Source organism: Lipotes vexillifer, unplaced genomic scaffold, assembly GCF_000442215.2.
Source record: "Lipotes vexillifer unplaced genomic scaffold, Lipotes_vexillifer_v1.1 scaffold778, whole genome shotgun sequence".
In the NCBI taxonomy this organism is placed as follows: Eukaryota; Metazoa; Chordata; class Mammalia; order Artiodactyla; family Lipotidae; genus Lipotes; species Lipotes vexillifer.
In genome coordinates this window covers 2692744-2717638 of record NW_006774127.1, presented here as the reverse complement: position 1 = coordinate 2717638, position 24895 = coordinate 2692744, and the positions used below count along the sequence as shown (strand labels likewise).

Here is a 24895-nt window from a genome sequence, read left to right as displayed (position 1 = left end):
CGGCATGTGGGATCTTCCCGGACCGGGGCACGAACCCGTGTCCCCTGCATCGGCAGGCGGGCTCTCAACCACTGCGCCACCAGGGAAGCCCCTTCTGGATATTTTAAAATCAAGTCTTTTCAGTTAGGTATAGAGCAAATGCAATCCCACAATATCAGAGATCTAGTCTTCTCAATACCTAAGGTAATACCTAGTAGAGATGTCCCCTAAGAAAATTATAACCAAGTATTATGTCAAGGAGGGTGGAGATTCGGGGTTTAGGTGATAATTCTGTCATTAGATTGATTCAGGAAGCAAACTGAATGTTTATTATCCACTTCATTTTTGATTAGCAATTAAACTAATTTAGCCTACCTGCTACACATAAGTGCTGTCAAGTTAAACAAAGTACAGGATTTGCAATGAAAATATTTCCCAAGTTGGATTTTAATGTACTACTCTTCTTTTAGCTAAAAGAACAATGTGAATTTGTTCAAGCATATCAATTATATCACACAAGTAATTTATCAATTTTGCATCCATATACAGATTATAAGCAGCTGTCTTCTTTATATGTGAATATAAAATACAGCATTAAAAGATTAAAAGTTTTCCATAAGTTATTACACCAAGTGAGGTAAATTAACATTAATTATTTATTCTTTTTCATCGATTAGTAGATTAAGGTTAAAATACAACCATTTTGATGCCAACAAAAATGAGAGCAGGTGTGCATTATCAATAATGAATGAAGCTGACAACCAGTTAGTCTTATGGAATCACTAATTAACTGCAGGCATTTTCATTGAAGCTTGAAAAATGCTACATCTGAAAAAATTTTAGGTTCTTTAAAATTATTAAAACAGGACCCCCAAACACAAAGATGAGGACAATACACAGGTAGAGGAGGCACTAAGAGACAGTTTCCGTCCAGTATTACTGAGTAAAACCATCTTAAATTTTTAAGTGAAGAAATTTTTCAAAAGACTATGTTTTTTTATTGTTTTCTTTTAAGGCAACCAGTTCTAATTAGGGAAGTTTAAAAACACAAAATAAAACTGGGCTACTGCTCCCAACTTTTGGATGGAAAGCCATTAATCTAAAACCAGAGCCCCCATGTGGATGTTGCTCAGTCCTATTATGACGTGAATTTAAGGGAGATTCCACAAAATCCAGAATCTATTTTATTATATCTCTTACTCCAAAGGGACAACTGAGCAAACAGGATAACTTGGTGCTTTCACAGTTCAAAAGTATTCCTCACCTTCTTCTGCTTCAGACGGCAAGATGACAACTGTATGATCCTCATGGACAGCTTAAAGGTGTCAAGTCCTTGCCTTGTGCCAAGCACGGTGCTATAGCTGCCTTACAGAAATGGCCTCATTTAGTCCTCACAGCCCAAGACGAAGTAGCTCTATCACCTCACGGTACAGAAGGGGAAGCTGAGGCTTTGAGAGGTTAGATGATTTTTCCCCAAATTACAAAAGTACTAAAGGTGGGGGGGCTGGAATTTGAACTCATGTCCGACCCCGAGCCTGTGCTCTTAACCACTTTGTATCCTCACTCAAATATGGAAAAGGAATTAGATTTTCCCTACCGGGTACCCTAGGACAGAATGATGCCCAGTATGTGTGAATTACAGGGACAATGTGTACCCAACATCCACCAGAACACTTTAATTATTAGGGCTGTTTTAAAATGGAACAGGCTACCCCTGTCGGGGGCAGTATCACAGAGGCACAGACGCACTGGGTGAGGGCTGGCCTGGTCGCTTGAAGCCATTTCAACTCAATGTTTGGTTTGTGCAGGAAGTAAAACCAAAGTAGTAGGACTGAATCCCCAAGGCAGCCCATGACAATCAGCCTCCCCACACCTGTCACAGCCCAAACACACCACACACACAGGCCCTAACTCCAAGTCAAACAGAGCGGTCGATGGTCACCTTGCCTGATGCACCTAAACTTTTGAAACAAACTAAAAGAATGCTTTAGGAAAGGAACTAGGGAGGCATAAAAAGATGATGATCCACTGCAAACGGCAGGGAACCCCACAGCCTGCAGTACAGCTACACTGGGGAAGAGCGCTCAGAAAAGGGCTGGGCTGCCAGCCCGACTGGCACGTTCCTGTGGCTGTGAGGCTTTATGTGGGGTGGGGAGGGCTGGTCCCTGCATCCCTGGTTCATCTGTATGATGGACATGTAAACAAACAGCTCCCGATACGACCTGGCGAGAATCAAATGAGAACACAGAGGTGAAGCATCTGACTCGCTGTGATGCTTATAACTGTTGGTTTCCTTGCGACTGAGGGAAGCCACAGGGCACACTGCCAGAGCGAAAGAGGGCCCGTCTTGCCCACAGGGATAAAAAGCTACTCGTTCAATGAACTCCGGACCCACGTTTCCAGCTGCTGCCTCAACATTTCCGCTTGGGCTAACAGGCATCCCAAACCTAAGACATCTACGAGCAAACCCTGACCCCTCATCCACCACACCCCCTCACAGCTGGCAAGCCCACTGCCTCTCCCTTCAATCCCAGGCCGACCCAGTGTTCTGGCTCACCTGCACTGGGACAACAGTCTCCCAGCCCGTGTCCCTGCTCCTACCCTTCTACAGCCTATTCTTTGAGCAGAGCCAGAAAGAACCTTGCCCCTCCGGAGTCCAAAGCCTTCAGAGGCCCCTCACCCTCACCTCAGGTCAAAAGGCAACGTTCTTACCATGAGGCACAAGGCCCCACAGGGCCTGGTCTCACCAGCTCAGCCCACCTCCAGCCCTCATCCCCTCCCTCCCCCTATCCTGAACTGCACCTCAACCGACCGACCGGCTTCCCAACTGGGACCCAAGCTCACCAGGCCTCAGGAACGCTGCAATTGCCGGCCTCCACAGAACGGTCTCCTGGGACATCCGCTCTCCCTCCTGACTGCACGTCCCTGACGCCCCACCCAAACCAGCTGCGCTCACCCCTTTCCTCCATCAGTGGCCCCTCACCTTATTACTGCCTGGCAAATTAGACCTGTTTACCACCCACTAGAACACAAGTTCCCAGGAGCAGGGACTTGTATGTATTGATTTATCCCTAAGTGATCAGAACAATGCCTAGCAGAGATGCTCACTGAATTGAGCATCTGTTATTTAAATGAGGAAAGAAAAACTACTGTAATCCCTTGATTACTGAATATTTGGTTTTATGTGCTTTTCAGAAAACCATAGAAGGACTTTTTTGTTTAGTTAAAGGACAATTTTTCACAAGAGCAAAGAAGAAACCCTGTACTCATCCCGCTACCACAATGCTCACCTTCCTCCCCAGCACTGGGACTCCACCTCCGTGCCAACAGAGGAAAATTTAAAGAAGTGAAATGTAGGCAGCCCTCAAAATGATGAGTAAACGGATTACTTATGAACTCAAAGAAATATGTGTGGAATGTTAAGTTAAAAAAGCAGTGCCCCCTCAATGTTCATAGCAGCACTCTTTACAATAGCCAAGACATGGAAACAACCTAAGTGTCCATTGACAGATGAATGGATAAAGAAGATGTGGTATATATCAATATATACAACGGAATATTACTCCACCATAAAAAAAAAGGAATGAAACAATGCCGTTTGCAGCAAAACGGATGAACCTAGAGATTATCATACTAAGTGAAGTAAGTCAGACAAAGACAAATATCATGCGATATCACTTATATGTACAATCTAAAAAAATGATACAAATGAATTTATTTAAAAAACAGAAATAAGACTACAGACATAGAAAACAAATTTATGGTTACCAAAGGGGAAAGCAGGGAGAGGGATAAACTAGTAGTCTGGGATTAGCAGATACAAACTACTATATATAAAACATAGGTACTACTGTATATAGCACACCGAACTATATTCAATATCTTGTAATAAACTATAATGGAAAAGAATCTGAAAAAGAATATATATATATATATATATATATATATGACTGAATCACTTTGCTGTACACCACAAAGTAATGCAACATTATAAATCAACTATACTTTGATTAAAAAAAAAAAAGCAGTGCTCAAGATAGTTTATATAGCCATGGGTTTTAATTATTTTAAAACATTTTAAAATAATAAGAAACTGTTTCTTAGGTTCATTTTTCAGTAAAAGCATTAATTTTTAAAAAACTTGAAGTGTATTTTAATACTCATTATAAAACAAGTTCTAAACTTCCTAGAGGATTCATAAGTTGTTTTAAAATATTAATATGAAGTGGAAAGTTGGGCAGGATTGAGTAGAGAATAAAAGTGAGATATTAAAACATTTAATCATATATATGAAGAGAAAAAAGAAACCTTAGTATGTCACAAGTTTCCACTGTTATAAAAATGGAAGCTGCTATCAGCTATGGCTTTGAGTTATAAATACCCGAGACATATACACATATTAGCTTCACTGCACTCAAGAGTTACAGGAATAGACTTATTCTGGACACTAAGAGTCCAGTTTTTAGTTGTAAAGAGTGTGCCATTTAATTTGCCTTTTTAGTCATCTCATAATTTTTATCTTTGAACTCATGCTCCTAAAATATTAGTCAGCTTTTAATAATGCAAAACCTTTTAGTCCTAATAATATTCTTACTTCAATTTGAAATGAGACATACAAACACAGAATCTGTAGCCTATCACTCAAAGTAATAAGGCTCCAATTCTAACCTACACTCACAATCCTCTCCATGAACCCTGAATCCCAGGCAAACTGAAATATCCCCCGTTCCCTCCACCTGCTCCCTCCACCAGAAACCTACCCCTTCCTACTCAGGATTACAGCATCCCCTGACTCAGTCTGTCTCTACCTCCTCCACCTGCATGTGGGTGTGAATGCCTCCTCCTATGAAGTCCTGTAGCCTCTGTACCTTCTACTCTTGCACTGGGTCCTGTATTAAAGCTATGTATGTGTATATTTTCATAATCTCTCTTACTAAGCTGTAGATACCCTGAGGGTGGGGATCAAGTTCATTAATGCTGTAAATGACAGTCATGGTTTCAAGAAAGCCCAGAAAAACCTGATTAATAGAGTTAGAATGCAAGAGCCCAACACCCTTATCTGATACACTCATTTAGTCCATCAACAAACATTTCTAAGCTCATCCTAGAGCTTACTTCTCACTGAAAGTTTCACTGAGCAGGGCAGTGGTGGCACATTTGTTGTAACTGCTGCCATCTCCCCCTCTGGAACCTCCCTACAGCAGACACTGCTAAAGGACCATCAGGATACCTCCCCCACCCTCAGAATCCTTCTTGAGACATTGCTGCAAGCACAGCTGTTCATAGCTCCTTTGCAGGTTTTACAGGACTTGTCCCAAGGCCATTTTCTATACTGAACCAAATGCCGGCTTCCTGTCACTTCCTCCCACTGGATTTCAGGAACAATACACGAGTGACTACACCCTTCTGTGGCACACCCTGTCTTCCAGATTTTAAAGACTACTTTTGTAATTTGTTCCCTGTGTAGAAATCCAACTTTTGTGGGGTCCTCTTTAAGGAGTACAAAATCACAAATTCAAAATTAAGTACAAGGTTTTAGAAGATGTCGTGAAACTGAGAGGCCTTAAAGCTTAAACTTGGAGTCTGTGGGAAACCCTGCACTCACCATGGAATCAACCAACTGGAATTTAAACCCCAGCTTCGCTCCTAACTACTTGTGTGAAGTCAGGCAAGTTATTTAACCTAAGTTTTCGTTTTCTTGTTTATAAAATGGAAATGATACCTCCTTCCTCAGAGGACTGCTGTGAGAATTACATGAGACTCTTGAATTTTGTATTTCCATTAACACCAACAAAATTCATTAAAGTTTTTTTATATTGAATTATAATTAACATATTGTATTAGTTTCAGGTGTACAAAATGATGCAATGTTTCTATACACTGCAAAACAATCACCACAAGAAGTCGTTACCACCTGTCACCATACAACGTTACCAAAACATTTTGTGTGTGTGTGATGAGAATTTTTAAGTTATACTCTCTTGGCAACTTTCAAATATGCACTAGAATATTATTGACTATAGTCATCATGCTGTACATTACATCCCAATGACTTACTTATTTTATAACTGGAAGTGTGCACCTCAAAATTCATTTACTGTGTAATTCATTCTGAGTCGGGCGGGGCCCACTAAAACCCTTCACAGGGGCTGGGAAATGTGTACCACTAGCCCCTTGAATCATTACAGTGTCTATTATATTGTTTTTAGTATGAATTAATTAGGATATCACATATATTGGGGACTTCTCAGAAGTGGCATACTTATTTTGGGGGGGGTTTTTTGGTGGTAGAATACACGTAACCTAAATTTACCAATAGTGACATTTAGTACATTCACAATGTGGTACAACCATCCAAACTATCCAGTTCAAAAATTTCACTACCTGAAAAGGAAACCCTGTACCCATCAAGTAGTTATTCCCCATTCTCCCCTCTCCCCAGCCCCCGGCAATCACCAATCTGCTTTTTGTCTCTTACGAATTTGCTCTAGAACTTTTGTATGAATGGAACCTTACAATATGTGGCCTTTTAATCTGGCTTCTGTCACTTGGTGTGTTTTCAAGGTTCATCCATGTTGTAGCATGTGTCAGTACTTCATTCTTTATGACTGAATAACACCCTACAGTATGGACATACTATATTTTATCAGTTCATCAGCTGCTGGACATTTGGGTTGTTTCCACCTTGTGCCTGCTGGGAATAATGCTAAGATTTTGTATGAGCATATGTTTCATTTCTCTTGAGGAGACATCTAAGGAATGGAATTGCCGGGTCATAAGGTAAACTCTGTATTTTGAGGAACTGACAGACTCTTTTCCAATGCAGCTGCTCCATTTTACATTCCCACCAGCAATGCACAAGGGTTCCCATTTCTCTACATCTCTGCCAACACATGCTATTGTCTCTTTGATTACAGCTGCTGTGGGGCGTGAAGTGGTATCTCATGTGGTTATGATGTGCAAATCCCTAATGGCTAATGGTGTTGACCATCTTTTCACGTGCTCTTTTGTCATCCTTACTTTTTTTTTTTCCTTCAATTGAGGGATAGCTGATTTACACTGGCATCCTTACTTTTAATAATTTTGTTAAGGCATCCAGACCAGGAAAGAGTACCTGAGGAAGTGCATTTACTTCCAAGTGGCTGAAGACCAAAAACATTCAGAACTCCACGTGCGCTAACAAGGAATCTACCACGTCCCCCCGCCAAGGCTGTCAGTCTCCTCCACAGCACGCCCATGTGCTTGGGAACATGTGGCCAGCAGGGTCAAGGCAGGCCTCACCCGCACCACGATTCTAACTACACCTGTCTCCACCGTGTCCCGCTCCCTTTAACTTCGTTGTTCTCCCCGCTCAACCTACTGCAGGGGCCATACCCTTTGCTGTGTCTGGTGCCTCTGACCAGAGCCACTCTTTCTTGCTGTGAAGTCCCTTCCCCTATTTGTGTGTTAGAACTTTGTGTTTTTGTTTGACTCCTAATTTCAGGCCCAGCATAGTGCCATGAATTGAGAAGACACCCGCGGGCATTTGTGAGAGGATGTGGGTAGCTCTCGTGAATGACGACAGAGGCGGTCACAAGGCAGAGCCCTCAGGCCCCTGCCTCGTGGAGACCTGGACAGTTGCTGCGGCCCCCTGACCGCTGTTCTTTGGCCACAGCTGAGAGCCTGAGAATAAGGAGTCCTAGCCTCTCCCCATCCGGAGTTGACAGGACACATGATATCCTTTGAGGAGAAAAAGACCAATTTAAATAATTGTGAAAACTGGGTTTAAACAAGATAATTTTCCCTTCACACACTTCAAAATTCAAAGATTTAAGAGAACAGGCAAGTATCATAAAGTGCATTGAAAAATAGGTAATGACATTTCAGATTGACATTCAGGATGTGCCCATCATGCCATCAGGAAGCATTAAATGTTAAAATGACTCATCTTGATTTGACATCTTAGCTTTTATACCTGTAGTTTTTACTAATTATAATACATCATCTGCACATATGGTTACTTCAAAGCTGGGAGAAGGAATGCTTTTCTTATAATAACTTCTGTAGGGAGGTACAATTTACAACACAGAACATCCTCTCACAGTTTTAGAAATTTATATATACTTATACCAATATGCCTAGATGATATATGGACTTATATGGTATGTGCTTATATAGATGTTATAAATTATACATTTATAAATTATAAGCCTATCTTTCTCTACAGTTAGATCTTTTCTTGCTCCCAGAGGTGCCACCTGAAAATTGAAATGGCAAGTCATTTGCAAAGTTGGAATTAATGGTCATGTAATAAATGCTAATACAAAATACAAACTCTTGATTATATCTGATAAAAACACAAAATACAGAATCATACTCACATGATGAATCAGTTTCAGACTATATGATGGTTCACTATTTAACACAACCTTTTATCTGCTGAACTATAATGGACAGGACAATCTGACTGCCATAAAATAAATCACATCAGAAAAAGCCCATCTTTTCGACATGTAGAAAATTAAATCAGCGTAACAGGCCACACAGCTGGCAGACTACCTGGGCTCAAATTAACCAGCCATTAACCAGCTGGGTGACTTTGGCAAGTTATTTAACTCTCTTTGAACCCCAGTTTCCTCATCTGTAAAATGAAAATAATAATAATAGTACCCACACTTCAGAGAGCTATCACGATGAGTACAGGAGTTAATATGCATACATCAGGTACAATGTTAAGCACATAAAATAAATTCCCTACTAACTGTTTCCTATTTTTGTGGAAAGGATTTTAATCTCTTTAAAGTGGGCCTCGGGCTTCCCTGGGGGTGGTGCAGTGGTTGAGAGTCCGCCTGCCGATGCAGGGGACACGGGTTCGTGCCCCAGTCCAGGAAGATCCTGCATGCCACGGAGCGGCTGGGCCCGTGAGCCATGGCCGTTGAGCCTGCGCGTTCGGAGCCTGTGCTCCGCAACAGGAGAGGCCACAACAGTGAGAGGTCTGCATACTGCCAAAAAAAAAAAAAAGTGAGCCTCACTTGCAACTAAAAGATAAATGGTTTTGGTCAATAACAACTGCTTTGGCTCAACTTAGCTCTCTCATTGACTCTGGCATGAATTCATTTTATTTTATCTAGACCTTAGGAATCTATTTATGGTATTTCTCTGAATGAATAACATTAAAAAATTTTTTTCACGTATTGTTTTCTGCTTTTTTTTTTTTTTTTTTTGCGGTACGCAGGCGTCTCTCTGTTGCAGCCTCTCCCGTTGCAGAGCACAGGCTCCGGACACGCAGGCTCTGCGGCCATGGCTCACGGGCCCAGCCACTGCGCGGCACGCGGGATCCTCCCGGACCGGGGCACGAACCCGTGCGGACTCTCAACCACTGCACCACCAGGGAAGTCCCTTCTGCTCTTATTTTTAAGACCCAAGACTGTCAGGTTGGATTTTGAGTGTCAACAAGACAAAACTGTAATAAATATATATTTTTTAATTGCATGACCAATAAACATTCTATCAATAACAAAAGAAAACCTATGATTTTCTAGGTTCCCTGATGGTAAGGAGATAAAATCTTCTGTTTTGTGATCAATTTAAGAAAATGGCCCAAACAATTTAACAGATGATTCAAAATAATGTGGGCTTCCCTGGTGGCGCAGTGGTTAAGAATCCACCTGCCAATGCAGGGGACACGGGTTCAAGCCCTGGTCCGAGAAGATCCCACATGCCACAGAGAAGCTAAGCCCGTGTGCCACAATTACTGAGCCTGTGCTCTAGAGCCTGCGTGCAACAACTACTGAGCCCGTGTGCTGCAACTACTGAAGCCCGCGCACCTAGAGCCCGTGCTCCGCAACAGGAGAAGCCACCACAATGAGAAGCCGACGCACCGCAAGGAAGAGTAGCCCCCGCTCGATGCAACTAAAGAAAGCCTGGGCACCACAACGAAGACCCAGTGCAGCCATACATACATGCATACATACACACATACATACATAATGTAATAGCTGGCTGAATTGGAACATAATAACACAGTCTAAATTTATGTAATGCTGAGGTCCTTATACCTCACATGAAATTTGTCAACTCCCTGAAGAAAGTCCCCTGTTATCCCTTGAGAAATAAGTGAGAACAAGCTTTATTTTTCTATGGTTTAAAGATGAAAAAACTGGTTCAAAGTTTCTTTTGAGTATTTTGCCAAAGTATTTTCCCCTGACCATTTCTGTTTTCCCTTTCCACTATTTCCATATTTCCTAAGTCTTAAAAAATAAACGTCATTTGATTTAGGGACAAAACTGGAAGCTTTGGACAAATTTCAGTTTCCTCTTTTAAATGAGCACTGTTCCTTGAGTTGAACTGTGTATCTGTGATAAGGATTTATGTGCACAGCTACAGGTACACACCCTGACGACCTGAGTCACATGAATTATTATTCATATGACTTACTATTTAACAAACACAGTGGATTAAAATATTTTACCTGCCAAATCCTGACTACAGAGCTCTGGTCTTTGGCTTTGCATTTGTCTGTTCGTTTGTTTCTCCCAACAGGGCAAGGTGGTGTTGCCCCAGAGCTGCTTACATGCTGTGGTTATTGGGATCATGCTGTTAATGTGTGTTAAACCCAAGCACTTAGTAACAGACTACAGGAATGATCCTGGAAAGTATAGTCTTAAACCCAAGCACTTAGATCGCAGATGGTAAGGAGCTGCTTTTTCTTTGGAGAAAAGGATATCAAATCCCTCACACGATGGCTCCGTCCTGAGTGACTTAAGCAACTGGATGACCCTAAAGGCCTTCTGCTGTCAAGTAAGGGCCTGCAAGGGGCCGGGTTGTAAACAGTTCAGGTCTCCTCTGTTGCAACCGCTTAGCTCTGCCAATGTAGCTGCAGACAACACACGAACAAGTGGGCACGGCCAGGTCCCAATAAAATTTTAGTTTCAAATCGGTGCTGGCCAGCCCCTTGGCTCTTGTTTGCTCAGTTAAGGTACAAGTGATAAAAGGTGATGCTTTAACAAAGCGAATTTGAAGGCTACTTCAAAATATATGCTAATTCTTACTGTAATCTAGTGGTTCAGCGCATTTAGCATAAAAATGACTAAAATTTGGCATTTCTCTTGAATCATTAGAATTTTTCTATTACTTTCAATTATAGTTGAAAAAAAGCAATGACACATTTCCTCAATATTCTCTATAATAGGAGAACAAACTCTATTCATAAAGGACCTTTTGTTTTCAAGAGCAAACCATTAGGAATGACTCCTGGGAGAAGGATGTGTATCTAGCCTATTTATAGAAAATTAAAACCTGCCATTATTTAAGTTTTAGATAATTAGAAGAGCTTACAAATTTTAGACATTTAAAGATATTTTCCATAAAGTCTGAGTCACTTTCCCTGCAAAACTGGCAGAATACCTTTGTTAGTATGGATATGACAGAAAATAAAGGAGCATTTCATTTGCACATTCTAAATATTTTACAAGAATTTTATCAAATTATAAGTCATATTCCATCAACTATTTTTATTTTCTAAGAATGAGAGAAGCTCCACCATTGCTTGGCATTTCTACTTTTCATTTCTTGGTGACTTCCAATGGCAAAACTTTTACACCTAAATAGGTGACCCCAACATGGAAGAGAACAATGAGATGACAATAAAACCCATACAGAAATATTTCCACATGAATGAGAATCAAGAGGCACAATAAAGCATCAGCAGAATTAGACTGTCAAGAAGTTCAAACTGGGACTTCCCTGGTGGCACGTTGGTTAAGAATGCCTGCCAATGCAGGGGACACGGGTTCGAGCCCTGGACCTGGAAGATCCCACATGCCACAGAGCAACTAAGCCCACGTGCCACAACTACTGAGCCTGTGCTCCAGAGCCTGCGAGCCACAACTACTGAGCCCGCATGCCACTACTACTGCAGCCTGCGCGCCTAGAGCCCATGCTCCGCAACAAAGAGGAGCCACTGCAATGAGAAGCCCGCATACCACAACAAAGAGTAGCCCCCACTCGCCGCAACTAGAGAAAGCCCACGCACAGCAATGGAGACCCAACGCAGCCAAGAAAGAAAGAAAGAAGAAAAGAAAGAAAGAAAGAAAGAAAGGAAAGAAAGCAAAGAAAGGAAAGAAAGGAAAGAAAGGAAAGAAAGGAAGGAAGGAAGGAAGGAAGGAAGGAAGGAAGGAAGGAAGGAAGGAAGGAAAGAAAGAAAGAAAGAAAGAAAGAAAGAAAGAAAGAAAGAAAGAAAGAAAGAAAGAACTTCAAACTGCATTGATAATAAAAAGAATCAAAAGAGAAAAACAAAACTTTATTAAAAGTTGATTGGCAAACTCAATAATAAAAAGACAAATAACCCAAGTAAAAATGAGCAAAGATTCTGAATAGACATTTCTCCAAAGATGATATGCAATGACCAGTAAGAACATGAAAAGATACTCGACATTAACCACTAGGGAAATGTAAATCAAAACTCAAATGAGGTAGTACCTCACGCTCACTAGGATGGCTATAATCAAAAAGACAGACAATAACAAGTGTTGGCAAGGACTTAAAGAAGTTGGAACCCTCATACACTGCTGGTGGGAATGTAAAATGGTGCATTCACTTTGAAAAACACTCTGGCAGTTCCTCAAAGGGTTAAATTTAGAGTTAACATATGAGCCAGCAATTCTACTCCTAAGTATATACCCAAGAGACAGAAAAACGTATGTACACACAAAATTTGTACACGAATGTTCATAGCAGCAGTATGTTTTAATAGCTAAAAGGTAGAAGCAACCTAAGTATCTATCAACTGATAAAACAGATAAACAAAATGTGGTATATCTATACAATAGGATATTATCCATCCATAAAAAGAAAGGAAGTACTGCTGCATGTTACAATGTGAATGACCCTTGAAATCATTGTGCTAAGTGAAAGAAACCAGTGACAAAAGATCACATATTGTATGATTCCATTTACGTGAAAAGTCCAGCAAAACCAACTCTATAGGAGACAAAATATATTAATGGTTAAATACGACTGGAATTGGGGGTGAATGGGAGGTGACTGCTAATGGGTACGTGATTTCTTTTTGGAGTGAGGAAAATATTCTAAAGTTGACTGTGGTGATAATTTAAAACTTTGTGAATATACTAAAAACCACTGAACTATACACTTTAAATGGGGCAGTTGTACTATACGTTAATCAGATCTCAATAAAGCTATTAAAATGATAAAAATTAATTCACAGATTTCAAAAGAACTAAATAGAACTTACAGTAATGAAAAAGAATGACAAATTGAAATCTCAACAGAATAAAAAAAGTAGAAAATAAAAAAATTTAAAACGCCATTTACAATAGGACAAAAATGTCAATAGTATCTAAAAATGCATGTATAAAAATGTGCAAGACTTCTACAATGAAAATTACAAAATAGTGCTAAAAGAAATTAAAGAAGCCCCAAGTAATTAAAAGGATAGACCATCTTCATGGATTAGAAGATTGAGTCAGTTCTCTCTAAATTCATCTATAGATTCAATCTATAGTCATAAATCCGAGATTTTTTTTTAGTGAGAATTGACAAGCTGATTCTAAAGAACATGTACATGCAGAAGTCCTATAATAGCTAAGACAATCTTGAATATCTACTTTACTTGATATCTCCTTCTAGATATCAAGATTTATCATAAAGTTACAGTAATTAAGACAGTGTGGTGTTGCTGCAAGGACTGCAGATAGAGCACACAGACAGCAAAGTGTGTAGGTGTGTTGCCTCCCTGTTTCCCAGTGACAAACCCATGTGATGTGTTACAAATATGAATAATTGAAAGAGGAAGTGCAGCAAAGACATTAAAAGTGGTAACAATGACTGTAAACGGAGTTACAGAAGAAATACCTGCCTGTGGGAACATCAACACTGCTACTGTTTGAGAGACCCTGGATGTACAGCCACAAGAATGGAGTGAAGCCCAGAATCATCAACATAATTGAGGAAAGCGGTTGTGGTGAAAAGGATGAAGGTGTTTCAGAGAAAGTGATACCAGCCCAAAAAACTTCACATTAAAGGAACTCTCAAGGCAATCTCACAACATTGAAATCACCGAGGATAAAATGCTGGAAGCTGATCCAAGCTTAGAAAGGAGCATGACAATTTGCGAAAGCATACTGTATCTTATACAAGAAGGTGACGAGAGTTGTTGAAACGACGCGAGTTTTTTACGAATAAATAAAAATGCTTTAATTATCAGTGTTTCTAATGCTTTAAAGTACTGTGTACTAAATAAATATCAGTTTTATTTTTTCCATTTCCTTACGCATTTATAACTGAAAGTGAGAGAGTTTTTAATGTTTCTGGCAAAATTTTTAAAGGTCACAGGACAATCATAATTTTCCCCATTGATTATTAAGATGGCTTTGCATGGTTTTAACTTGTATGGTCATCTTTTGGTCCTACCTGTATATAAAATTAATGAGTTAAATGTATCATTTCAGAAATTAGAAAAAGAACAGCAGAATAATCCCAAAGATAGTACAAGGAAGAAAACAAGGGTAAGAGTAGACATTAATGAAATAGAAAATGAAGATACAATGGAGAGAACTGAAATAATTCGTGAATAATCAAGCAAAAATGTATATTATTACAAACGTATCACCTACTTTATGGAAGAGAATAATGTCAATGAAAAAAATTGGTACTGATTTTTGAATTCTCAAATACTTGTGAACATATGAAGCGGCAACAGAGAGGCATCTTTCTGGTCTGTGAAACTTTAGAAAACACAAGGCACATTATCTCATTTCATCTTCAAACAACCCAGAACGTGCTGCTGTCCTCTCCCTTAGTCCTGCCAACCACTCATAAGGTGACCTGTTGCCCAGGGTGGTGTAAGTTGACAGCAGCACTGTAACAACACAAGCTTTACTGAGCATCTCTCAGGTGTTGGGCAGTCTCAGGGGAAAATAAGACCTGGCCTGGCCTCCCTGTCCTGGGTCACAGGATCGTTCCCAAGCAGCACCAATGCCACCTACCATCCTCTCGCAGAGGTCACGACCTCCACAGCCCTTGCTCTGCCTTGCTTGGCTGCAGAGCACATGGCTAAGGACACAGGACCCAATGTGGTTGCCCCATGGAGGTTATCTCACCACCACGCAGAAGGCTGTGACTGCCAAGTTTACCCTATGGTCTACCAGCCTCCCCAGGGAAACGCAGGGTGAGCATCCACCCTGCAGACCTTGGAGGAAACATCTATCCACGAGGCTCCTGAGGATGAGATGAGGCAACACACGAAGGACCCGGCACACAGCACGCACTTAGTGAGACCTGAGTTTCTATGTGAAGCACAGCTGTACAAAAGTCAAGCAATACGTGTAAGAAGGCATACATATGTAAGTAAAACTTCTGTTAGTTTCATCTTCCTCAACCCTGTAACACCTGGTGTTTATGGTCAGGACCCTAGTGAAGCCACCATTTCTGAGGGGGCCAGTGAGCTCCAATCACCACACCTGCCAGCCCCTCCCCAGTCTTCGGCTGCTCTGACACCAACGATTCCCTCTCATCTCCTTCTTGAAAAGGTCCCCGTCGTGGGGTTCCTGTTTTCTTCCTCTTCAGCAACCCGTGATTGGCTGCCTCTTTCCTTTCCCTTCGCCTCAGTGAAGTGCAGTAAGTGCAGAGGTGAAGAGCTCAGATCCTCAAGTCGGACCACCTGCTAACTGTGTGACCCAGTCACCCACTTCACCCCTGGGTCTTACGTGGAAAACGGAGACAGTGGAAGTGCCTGCACCCAGATCTGTGCAGGACGGCTCTGAGGACTAAATGAGACGCTGAACTAAAGGCCCTGTCAGGCACTGGGTCCTGTGCCCGAGGAGAGCAAGCACTCAATGTTGGCTCTTAGGCACAAACTCACCGGAAGAAAAGCCTGGAAAGAAATATGGCAGTGATAAAAGAGGCTGTGAGACCGTGCAGGTACATCAGCAGAGAGGAAGATGAGAGGAGGAAAGAAAGGAGAGAGAAGCGGAGGCAGGGAAGATGCCCCAAGAGTTTGTGATGAAAAGATACCCAAAGGCTTGAGAAGAAAAGAAAAAGGACAGAAAAACAAAAACTACCCCACATCCCTAATTCATCTTCTGTGCTTGGGAGTCCCACTTCCCAAATAGGAATAGACTAGGAAGGATGGCTGTGTTCTACTGGAGAAACAACAATCATAAATAGAGTGTGAAGTACACACATGATAGTAAAACCACACAACCCATGTGGGAGAAAAACACTATCCCAATCAGAGACACAAGCAAAACATGGCAGCACTTTGCAGCTCACGGTACAGCTAAAGCAGTAACGCGTGTTAAGTCCTTTCCTTTCACTGAAAGCCGTTGAAACAAGACCTCTGATAACCAGAGCTGCCTGACTGGTGGCACCATCGGGTGTCCTCCTAACAGCTGTGCCCTCTCCCTGTCGATGTATCCCTTGGCCAACCATGCCTGGGAATACTGCTGCTGGGTCATGGGCGTGTGATCCAAATCAGGCCAGAGAGAACAAGAGGGTGTGTGCTGGGGCTCCTGGGAAAAGGTTTCCTCCTCTGTAAAGGGTGCTCCTTCCTGCTTTTGGACATAGTGGGAAGAGGGAGGGTGTGATGACTGAGACTAGCAATGGCAGGGCAGCCACCTTGGTACCATGAGGAGCTGGGCTTTAGGACGAGAAGAAAGAGAGAAAGAACCAGAGTCCTTAGTAATGATTAACCAAGAATCCCCTGTTCCTGGCCTTCTTATGTGGGATAATAAACATCCTTATTGCTTACACCACTGTTTGTTGGGTATTTTGTTACTCGTGGGCAAGAGCATCTTAAATGATTCACACAGCACTGGGTGAGCTGATGCCGAAAGAGGGACATCAAAATGAAAACACCCATAGCTAGAAGTCAGAAATGGTACTGCTGCAGCTCTGTGCTACTGAGGCCGACCCAGAAGACAAAAAGTAAAAGGCTAATCAACACACACACACACCTTTTCTTTCCTCTAAAGTGAGAAGAGACTGAAATGCTTAGCTTTGCCACCCTGATTTACATTAATAATGTATGTGGCCAAGTTTTCCAAGTTGAATCCTCACTACAGATTTCTATGAATTAAGTAAATATTTTTAGCCAGAGGGTATTTTCCTCCCAAAGCAAAAATTTTAAACGGAAAATTGTATAACTATAGGATTTTTTTTGCGGGGGTGGGGCGTGGGAAAAGAAAGGCTTTTCAGAGATAATACCCTTCAGGAATGAAAATTTTGAAATGATTCATAATCTTCACGTATGTAATACCCCTTCAGTTTTTAACAAATGGAATTTGTAACATAAGTTTCATAATAAAATATGAAGACCAATACCAAAATGTCAGTAACTAGATCAGAAAATCTTCTTGAAAAACAAGAAAGGTACAATCAACTTTAGATCTCTTTTTTCTATGAATTGTCCAGTGCTCTTCCATACAGGAATTTAAACAGATATAGGGTAGTATTTTAGTCTAAACTTTAACAACAAAATAAAAAACTAAGCAAATCAAAAGAAGTAAATGTTAGGCCTCCAAAAGCAACTCCTACTAGGATTGCACTTTATCATGGAATGGCTGCAAATGAGTAGGAAATTAACTTCATGATAGAGTGAATATAAGCAAAAGGACAACTTGGAACAAAAATGGCAGCAAGTAATTTCCATTCCCTCTGAATGAAATACAGAAAGAAACTGCACCATTGCAACATATTTTCCTTATTGAAACCGAAATTTTAAGCTCGTGTTTATAACAACACGGTTGCTGTGGAAACAGCTGATTCAACATTATGAACTCACGGCTGAATCAAATAAGGTGTGGAACAGAAGTCTTATTTAAACAGTGGCAAGAATCATAAATCATTAAAAAGGCAAACTGAATGACGGTGAGTCAAAGCACCATATGTTTTAACATAAGGGTCATATTTTTTTTTCCCCTGATGCCTGACACAAATAGGCTGTTTCTTTTTAATTTAGTTCTATTTTTGGAACCCTATAATCACCCCAATCATCCCTCAAATGTCCTAAATTTTACTATCTGCTTCTGTCTACATAACACAGTGTGTATTTTATTAAATTGATCCACTTTGGACAGAGTTACTATAGTTCACACCTTGCCAGAACAACAGAATACAAGTCAGGGCTTTGAAAATTTTCTACACGTAACTGATTCTATTCAGTATCGCAGTACTGACTTATTTATCACCCAGCATCACTTCAGGCTTAGCTTTTGCCTACAGGTTTCAAGACTACTAACTCTTCCCGTACAAAAGCTGTCAGAGAATGTTAACGAGCGCCCAGATCCACTGCAGACGCAGCAGCCCAGCCCCCCAACCCCAGAACCATCATCACACCTTGAATTTGTTCCTTGGCTTTTATGGGTCAGTTAGGAGTTTTCCAAGCAATCCTGAAAACCCTCAAGACACTTAACATACGAATGGTGTGAATTATTTGAACCTTAAACATATGCACCTTTACCCCTCTGCTTCCCTTTCCACTTTTTAATTGGAGAGGAACACACATTTCTTTAAACACACACTTTACCAATCCTTTCCTCTGGTTTTCTGAACCTTTCAAATTCTGACAAACATTTTAAACTCTGAAATGTTACCTTCTGTCAAGTAAAACGTATTTAACAAGTTATTAAAAGGATGGTTATGTGTGGGGCTATTAAAAAAAAAAAATCCACCTTTCCCCGCTTCAGAGATGGTACGGTGAACCAGCTCTGTAAATAGAAGCCTTGGTGCTGCCGAGGGTGCGGCTGCCCTCGCCCTCCGCGTGTGCACAGGGGATCGATTCATACCAGCAAAACCGGAAAAATCACAACTGAGAGCAACTGTGGAAGCAGCGATGGCCAAGAGCAGAACGTAAAGGGGCTGGACTCTGCAAGGTGAGTCACAGGAAACGGTCTGCCAGAGGCCGGAGGCTGTGTGCACATCCCCTTCAGTTAAAAATGTGGCTCAAGGCTCCCCCAGCTTCACGCTTCAGGGATCAGCAGGGAACTAGGGCCCAAACCTCAGAGGCAGAAGCCCAGTTCCTAGTGGCCTGCCCTTAACTAAGCCTCCACTTTGGACAGACCACGGAGGAGTCAATCACTGCAGAGGTGAACAAACCCGAGTGCTGGGCTAGCCCTCTTCCATTCTGGATCTGGGCCACTTTATATGTTCTCATCAGGGCTTGCAGGACAAAGGCTCTGGAACCGCGCTCAAGTTGGGTGTATATGTAACGGACGGTCAGCTCACCCAGCTCTGTCGACACAGGGGACCCGCTGGCAATCTCACCGATCTTGGCCACTCCATCGTAGTAGGCTTTTCCCGCCAGAATCATAGCTAGACAGGGAAGGTGACACACACAATCATCACTGACACACGGAAAGGAGGAAACGACACAGAGGTTTTCTTCTAAACACCCCGGAGTCCCTCGCGGCTGAGGCAAGTGTGGCTCTCAGGGGGCAGGGCTTGAGCTTGCGAGCTGTGCCAGGGGCAGAGGTCCCTCCACTGCACTCCTGCAGGCCCCCCACCCACCGGAAAGCCCTCATGGGATCCTCGCCTCCGACCAGCCCTGGGGAACCTTCAGCAGCGGCAGAGGCTGGGGGTCCGGAGAAGGTTCTGCCTGCTCCTCAGGCCAGCTCCAGAGGGGATATGTTCCTAACACGGAATTGGGGCTGGAACACATCCACTGCAGCAAGCTGGTCATTCTACAGCAATCCAGGTCTGCAATACTGTTAGCTAGAGGGGCTTGTGTGGGCTGGTCTAGGTGCCTGGGCCTTCTATGGCATTTTTACTTTTTCTACTGAAAAAGATATTCTGAGACACAAGCAACTACCATACTTGTTGCCAGGAGAGAAATCTATGAAATCTGAAACATATTATCATTTAAAAAAAAAAAAAAAAGAAATTACCTGAAAAATAACTGAATGCTCTGCTTTTCTTTCCGCTCTTTTTTGGCAGAGACAGGAAAACTCTTACTGCTATACAAGCTGGATTCTAATTAACTTGAAAATCACATTTCTCCTTTCAAACTGATTCTGAAAACTACATTATAAGGTACAGAAATATGCTTTTGATTTGTTTTTCTTTTCCTTTTTTTCCCTTTCCTTTTTCTTTTTTGGGGGGTGTGGGGAGGTTGTAGGTGGGAGTCAGGAGCAAGACAAATCTGGGTTTGGATTCTACTGTTACTTCCAACAACATGACCTTCTTGGGCATGTCCTTTTTGAAACAAAGGATTTGAATCTATAAAATGCCCTAACAGTGAGTATTGGACAAACTAATGGAAGCTGCTAATACCCATTCCTTCTGTCACTTTACACAGGCTGGGTTTCAGGAGACTGAAGGTGTACAACAAGCAAGCTTTTCAATAAGATCTAGCCTATTTAGTGTGACTTTGGAGAAAATATCTTATCCTGCTCAAAGGCTAGCTGCATACACAGACATCACTTTGCCCGGTAGCTTTGGAGACCACAGGATTTGGGAGATAAAAGAGCCCTAAGCAACCCCTCTCAGGCTCCTTTCCTCTCACTGAGAAGAAAACCTGAGGCCACACCAGTTTATAATGAGTATTGTTTTTATTTTTATTTTTTTTATTATTATGATTTTTTTTTTTTTTTTGCGGTACGCGGGCCTCTCACTGTTGTGGCCTCTCCCACTGCGGAGCACAAGCTCTGGACGCGCAGGCTCAGCGGCCACGGCTCATGGGCCCAGCCGCTCCGCGGCACGTGGGATCTTCCTGGACCGGGGCACGAACTCGCGTCCCCTTCGTCAGCAGGCGGACTCCCAACCACTGCGCCACCAGGGAAGCCCATGGGTATTGTTTTTAAAAGATGAATTTTAAAAGGTATTTTAAGTTTTAAAAAGGTGGGGGAGGAGGTCACAGAATGAATTAATGCCCAAGTCCCGCTGAAGATACTGCAGGCCAAAAAAAGTAGTATTTTCATGGCAAATTAATCTATTTTTGCATGTCTTGTAGAATTAAAAAAATTATGAAAGTTACAGCTTTTACTACATATATATACAACTTCAAGAAATCTAATGCTCTACTATAATAAGACTAAGGATAACTGTAAAGTGTAATTATAAAAAAGAGCAGTAACAAATAGCATTTATGTAAACTTTCCAAATCATTACTTAAATTAATTAATCTACCACACTACATTAAGACATAGGGTGGTGACGTTATCACCCTGTTTCACGAAGTGGAGCACAGAAGAGATATTCTGGGACACGCCCAAGGTAAATGGCGAAGCAGAGGCAGTGCACACAACCCCGGCAGGTCTAAATCATGGTGCCTTTTGATTCTTTGGTCTCAGCTAGCACTGAAAAAGAGATGACTCCACTGACAAACAAGGTTTATAGGCAGTAAACTGTCAAGTTAATATATGTAATATTTTAGTGGGAAGATTTAAAATTGCAAGGTGCTGATAAGCTGAAAAGCAAATTAACGGGGGAGAATGGTAATACAGGATTACACAACACTTAAATAAAATTTTTGGTTTGCATCCACACATTGAAATTTTTTCATTAACTGTTGACTTATGTTTAAAACTATTTTACCTTCTTAGTCTAGTAAAATATCCTTTTATGATAAAGCTGCATTAACTTAAACATTATAATTTATCCAGAAAAAATAAACTAATATTTTCATAATTCTGTCCCCTTTTGTGGATATATTAGAGGCTTTCTACCACTTACTGTTTTAAGGAATGAAGCTTATTACTTTTTAGTGGTTGATCAACTACTTCATCAATGTAAACTACACGTTTCTACCAGAAAAACTTTCCTTAAAATATCAATATGATTTCACTAGGTTACTGTTCTGCTCAAAAGCCTTCAATGGGCTCCCACTGGCCACAGGGTAAGCCTGTCACACTCCACAGAGTTCATCGTAGATTTTTACAGGCATGGCCTTCAATGAATCACACCTCCCGGAATTCCCAGCTGGTATAGTTGTCTAGGATGCTGATAGGCTGTTTGGTCATGTGACTTGCTTTGGCCAATGGGGTACGAGCAGGCATAACTCCCACGGGGCTTGTGCTCTTGGGACAGCCAGCTATGCCTGAGAGAGGAAGTGAGCTCAGCCACAGTCCACTGCAACTGCAGAGTCCCAGGGGTACAGACAACTGCACTGCCTTTACAGGACAACTGAAAATAATGAACTATTGTTGTCTTAGGCCACCAAGCTTAGAGGCAGTTTGTTATGAGGCAATAGGTAACAGATGCTGCATCCAAATGCATAGTAGGACCTTATTCCACCTTATGTTTTACTGTCCCCTCACAGCTTCTCACGCATGCTAGCGTGGACCCCCGGTCTCAGCTTGGATGCTGTCTTTTCTGCCTGAAGCACTAGTAAGCAGCGTCTGCCTACTGAAACCTAACGTCTGTCAACTGGCTCAGCTCCTACAGGGCCTCCTGCCTGCTCCATACTCCACCGGCCTCCTCTCAAACCCCTGTGCCGCTGCTCGGCCTATGCTCTTCATCAGCTGTGCTGCTGCGCTGGGCTATAATCTAACTGTTGACTGCACATCTGGCACCCTCGACTATACTACAGATTCTTACCAACGACTTTACACATTTTATTGAAGTTTCTCAATGGCTTCAGCCAAAAACAGATGGCCTGCAGAAATACTGGAACACATTATGAAACGCAGAATAGGCCCCAGGAGGTGTTAAAGTGGTAGAGGCTGCTGGGGAGAAACCCTGTTAGCAGGAGGCTAAGCTGTGGGCTCTTCACTGCGTCACCTTGTAAAACTGCCTCAGAGAGGCAGCTCATGCTAGAAAGAAAAAAATCACTGCAGGTCAGAGTGATTTCCTTCCCGGGGATGGATAAAGTGATGACTTTGTGGTCTTGTGACTAGGTAATCATCAGGAGAGAGTCAGCTTCCAAAACAAGGCTCCAGTTCTTTGAAGAAGGGAGGGGGCACCCATAGAAGTCACTGGTACTGCTAGAGGGAGAGGGAGGGAAATCCCAGGCCTGCTGCATTTCCTGACACTGAACACATCTGGCCAAGAGCACAGAGATCCAGAAGGAAGTCAATAAGCAGTTTACTTTTGCAGTGACTAAAACGATAGTTTGTCCGTAATCCAAAGTCCCGAGTCTTGCCAGCACCTCCCCTTTCCTGGAGCAGGCTCACACTGAGGGTCTGAGGGCGCAGGTTTATTTTCAAAACATCATCAGGGAGCAGCCAAAGGTGGGGTATCGTGAAAGAGAGAAAAAGAGGGGAAAAAAAGACACAAAGCTTGGTCTGAAGCCTTCTTCAAATCTCAAACCGCTGGAAATAAAATTTTCTGCTTATGTTACGTGCTGGTCTTAGTGAACCAGGGTAGATGGTAAAACTGGAGTCTGAATATTTTGGGGGTGACACTTGCTACATATGGAGAATTGTTCTGACCATGTTAGAATTTGGTGATTGTTAGCATCTTGAGTTTTCAAGGTGATCACTGATAAGGGACTTCCCTGACGGTCCAGTGGTTAAGACTTCACCTTCCAATGTAGGGGGTGTGGGTTCCATCCCTGGTTGGGGAGCTAAGATCCCACATGCCTCAGGGCCAGAAAACCAAAACATAAAACAGATGCAATACAGTAACAAATTCAATAAAGACTTTAAAAAAATGGTCCACGTCAAGGTGATCACTGATAACGTTCCCCTTTTGGGAGGGGAATGCATGTGTAGATGCACATTGGCTTCCTCAGATGAAACCTGTTCAAACCAGCAAACAACTCTGGTTCACAGAGAGACAAAAGCCAATGCCTGAGTTCATTTTAAATTAAGCACTCATTTTGAAATGAGAATCTAAGTTCAACCTTTAATTTAGATGTCTTTCCTTTCAGGCTAAACATTTTATTTCTCATATTACTATCAAAAGTGATACACTCAAAGACAAGAAATTCTTCTACATAAATAAAAAGGAGAATAATTCCTATGCTTCAGGATCTTAAAATTTTAAGTACATTTTTTATATATGTTATTAGTTTACAAAGAATTTGGTGTAAAAAGTAGAAAACATGTTTATGTCAATGATATAAAAGATTAAGCAGTGTCAAAAAGCAAAATCTGATATTTAAGATATGTCACTTTTGGTAGCCTATTATTCAACTTACTCATTTCAAGTATACTAATATCCTATCATTGCAAAGTTCTACAGATTAATTAAAAACGGTTTCTACCAATTTAAAGATATTTTAAAAATTCAGTAGCAAGCATTTAAAGATAATTAAGTAAAATATTTAATGAATGGCTTTCATATGCATTCTATATTTATAAATTTAGAAAAGAGACTTACCATTAACAGCTTTTTCGTAATTTTTTCCTAGGTTTATTAAATTTCGTAGCCCAGGATTGAACTGTTCCATAACATTCTGACAAACAAACAAACAAAAAACAAATTAATAAAATAAGCGAACAGCAGACCAAGTAATCTTTAGACGGTGTCACTGCATAGCCTAGGATCCCCACGTGTGCCTGATGGTACCGTCCACAAAGCCATGATTTGAAAGTAGTGAAGAGCACTTCCATCCTAACTGATGGAGTGGTGAGGTGCATGTGACCCTGGCAGTTCCCTACCTGCCCAGGAGCTGCCTAGAATTTACTGTAAATGAAGCAGGTAGCAGACATTCCATCTCTACAAAGTATACCCTGTGGGGGCCATGAGTCCAGAAGCTGATGCTCCCTTTTGGGTTTAGCTAAGTTAATGGCTGTCATGATAGTGCTAAGAAACAGGGGCACATGATAGGAACTTAATTATATGGGCAGTGTTTTGGCTATCAGTAGAACAGGACTTTCCAAGTGATGTTGTTTTTGCTCTGCCTAATTACTGGGGAAGGGATGGGGGTGGGTGTTGCTGATGGCCCTAAGACATAGGCCAGCCTAGAACTTTCTTTCTAGGTGGTCACTGGCATTTTTTTCCCAGCCATCAGTTCATTCATTATTCATGGAGTGTG

The 24895-nt window shown here is 41.6% G+C and overlaps 1 protein-coding gene across 1 annotated transcript in view; it reads right to left on the bottom strand.

Moving 5' to 3' along the window:
* Nucleotides 1-24307, bottom strand: part of BAIAP2L1 (BAR/IMD domain containing adaptor protein 2 like 1) — a 65280-nt gene extending 40973 nt beyond the window's left edge. The window contains exons 1-2 of the mRNA XM_007448869.1: nt 24238-24307; nt 19204-19290 (exon numbers count right to left, since the gene is read on the bottom strand). Coding sequence (XP_007448931.1) covers nt 19204-19290; nt 24238-24307 — 157 coding nt within the window. The remainder of the gene's footprint in view (nt 1-19203; nt 19291-24237) is intronic.
* Between the last annotated feature and the right edge of the window lie 588 nt (nt 24308-24895).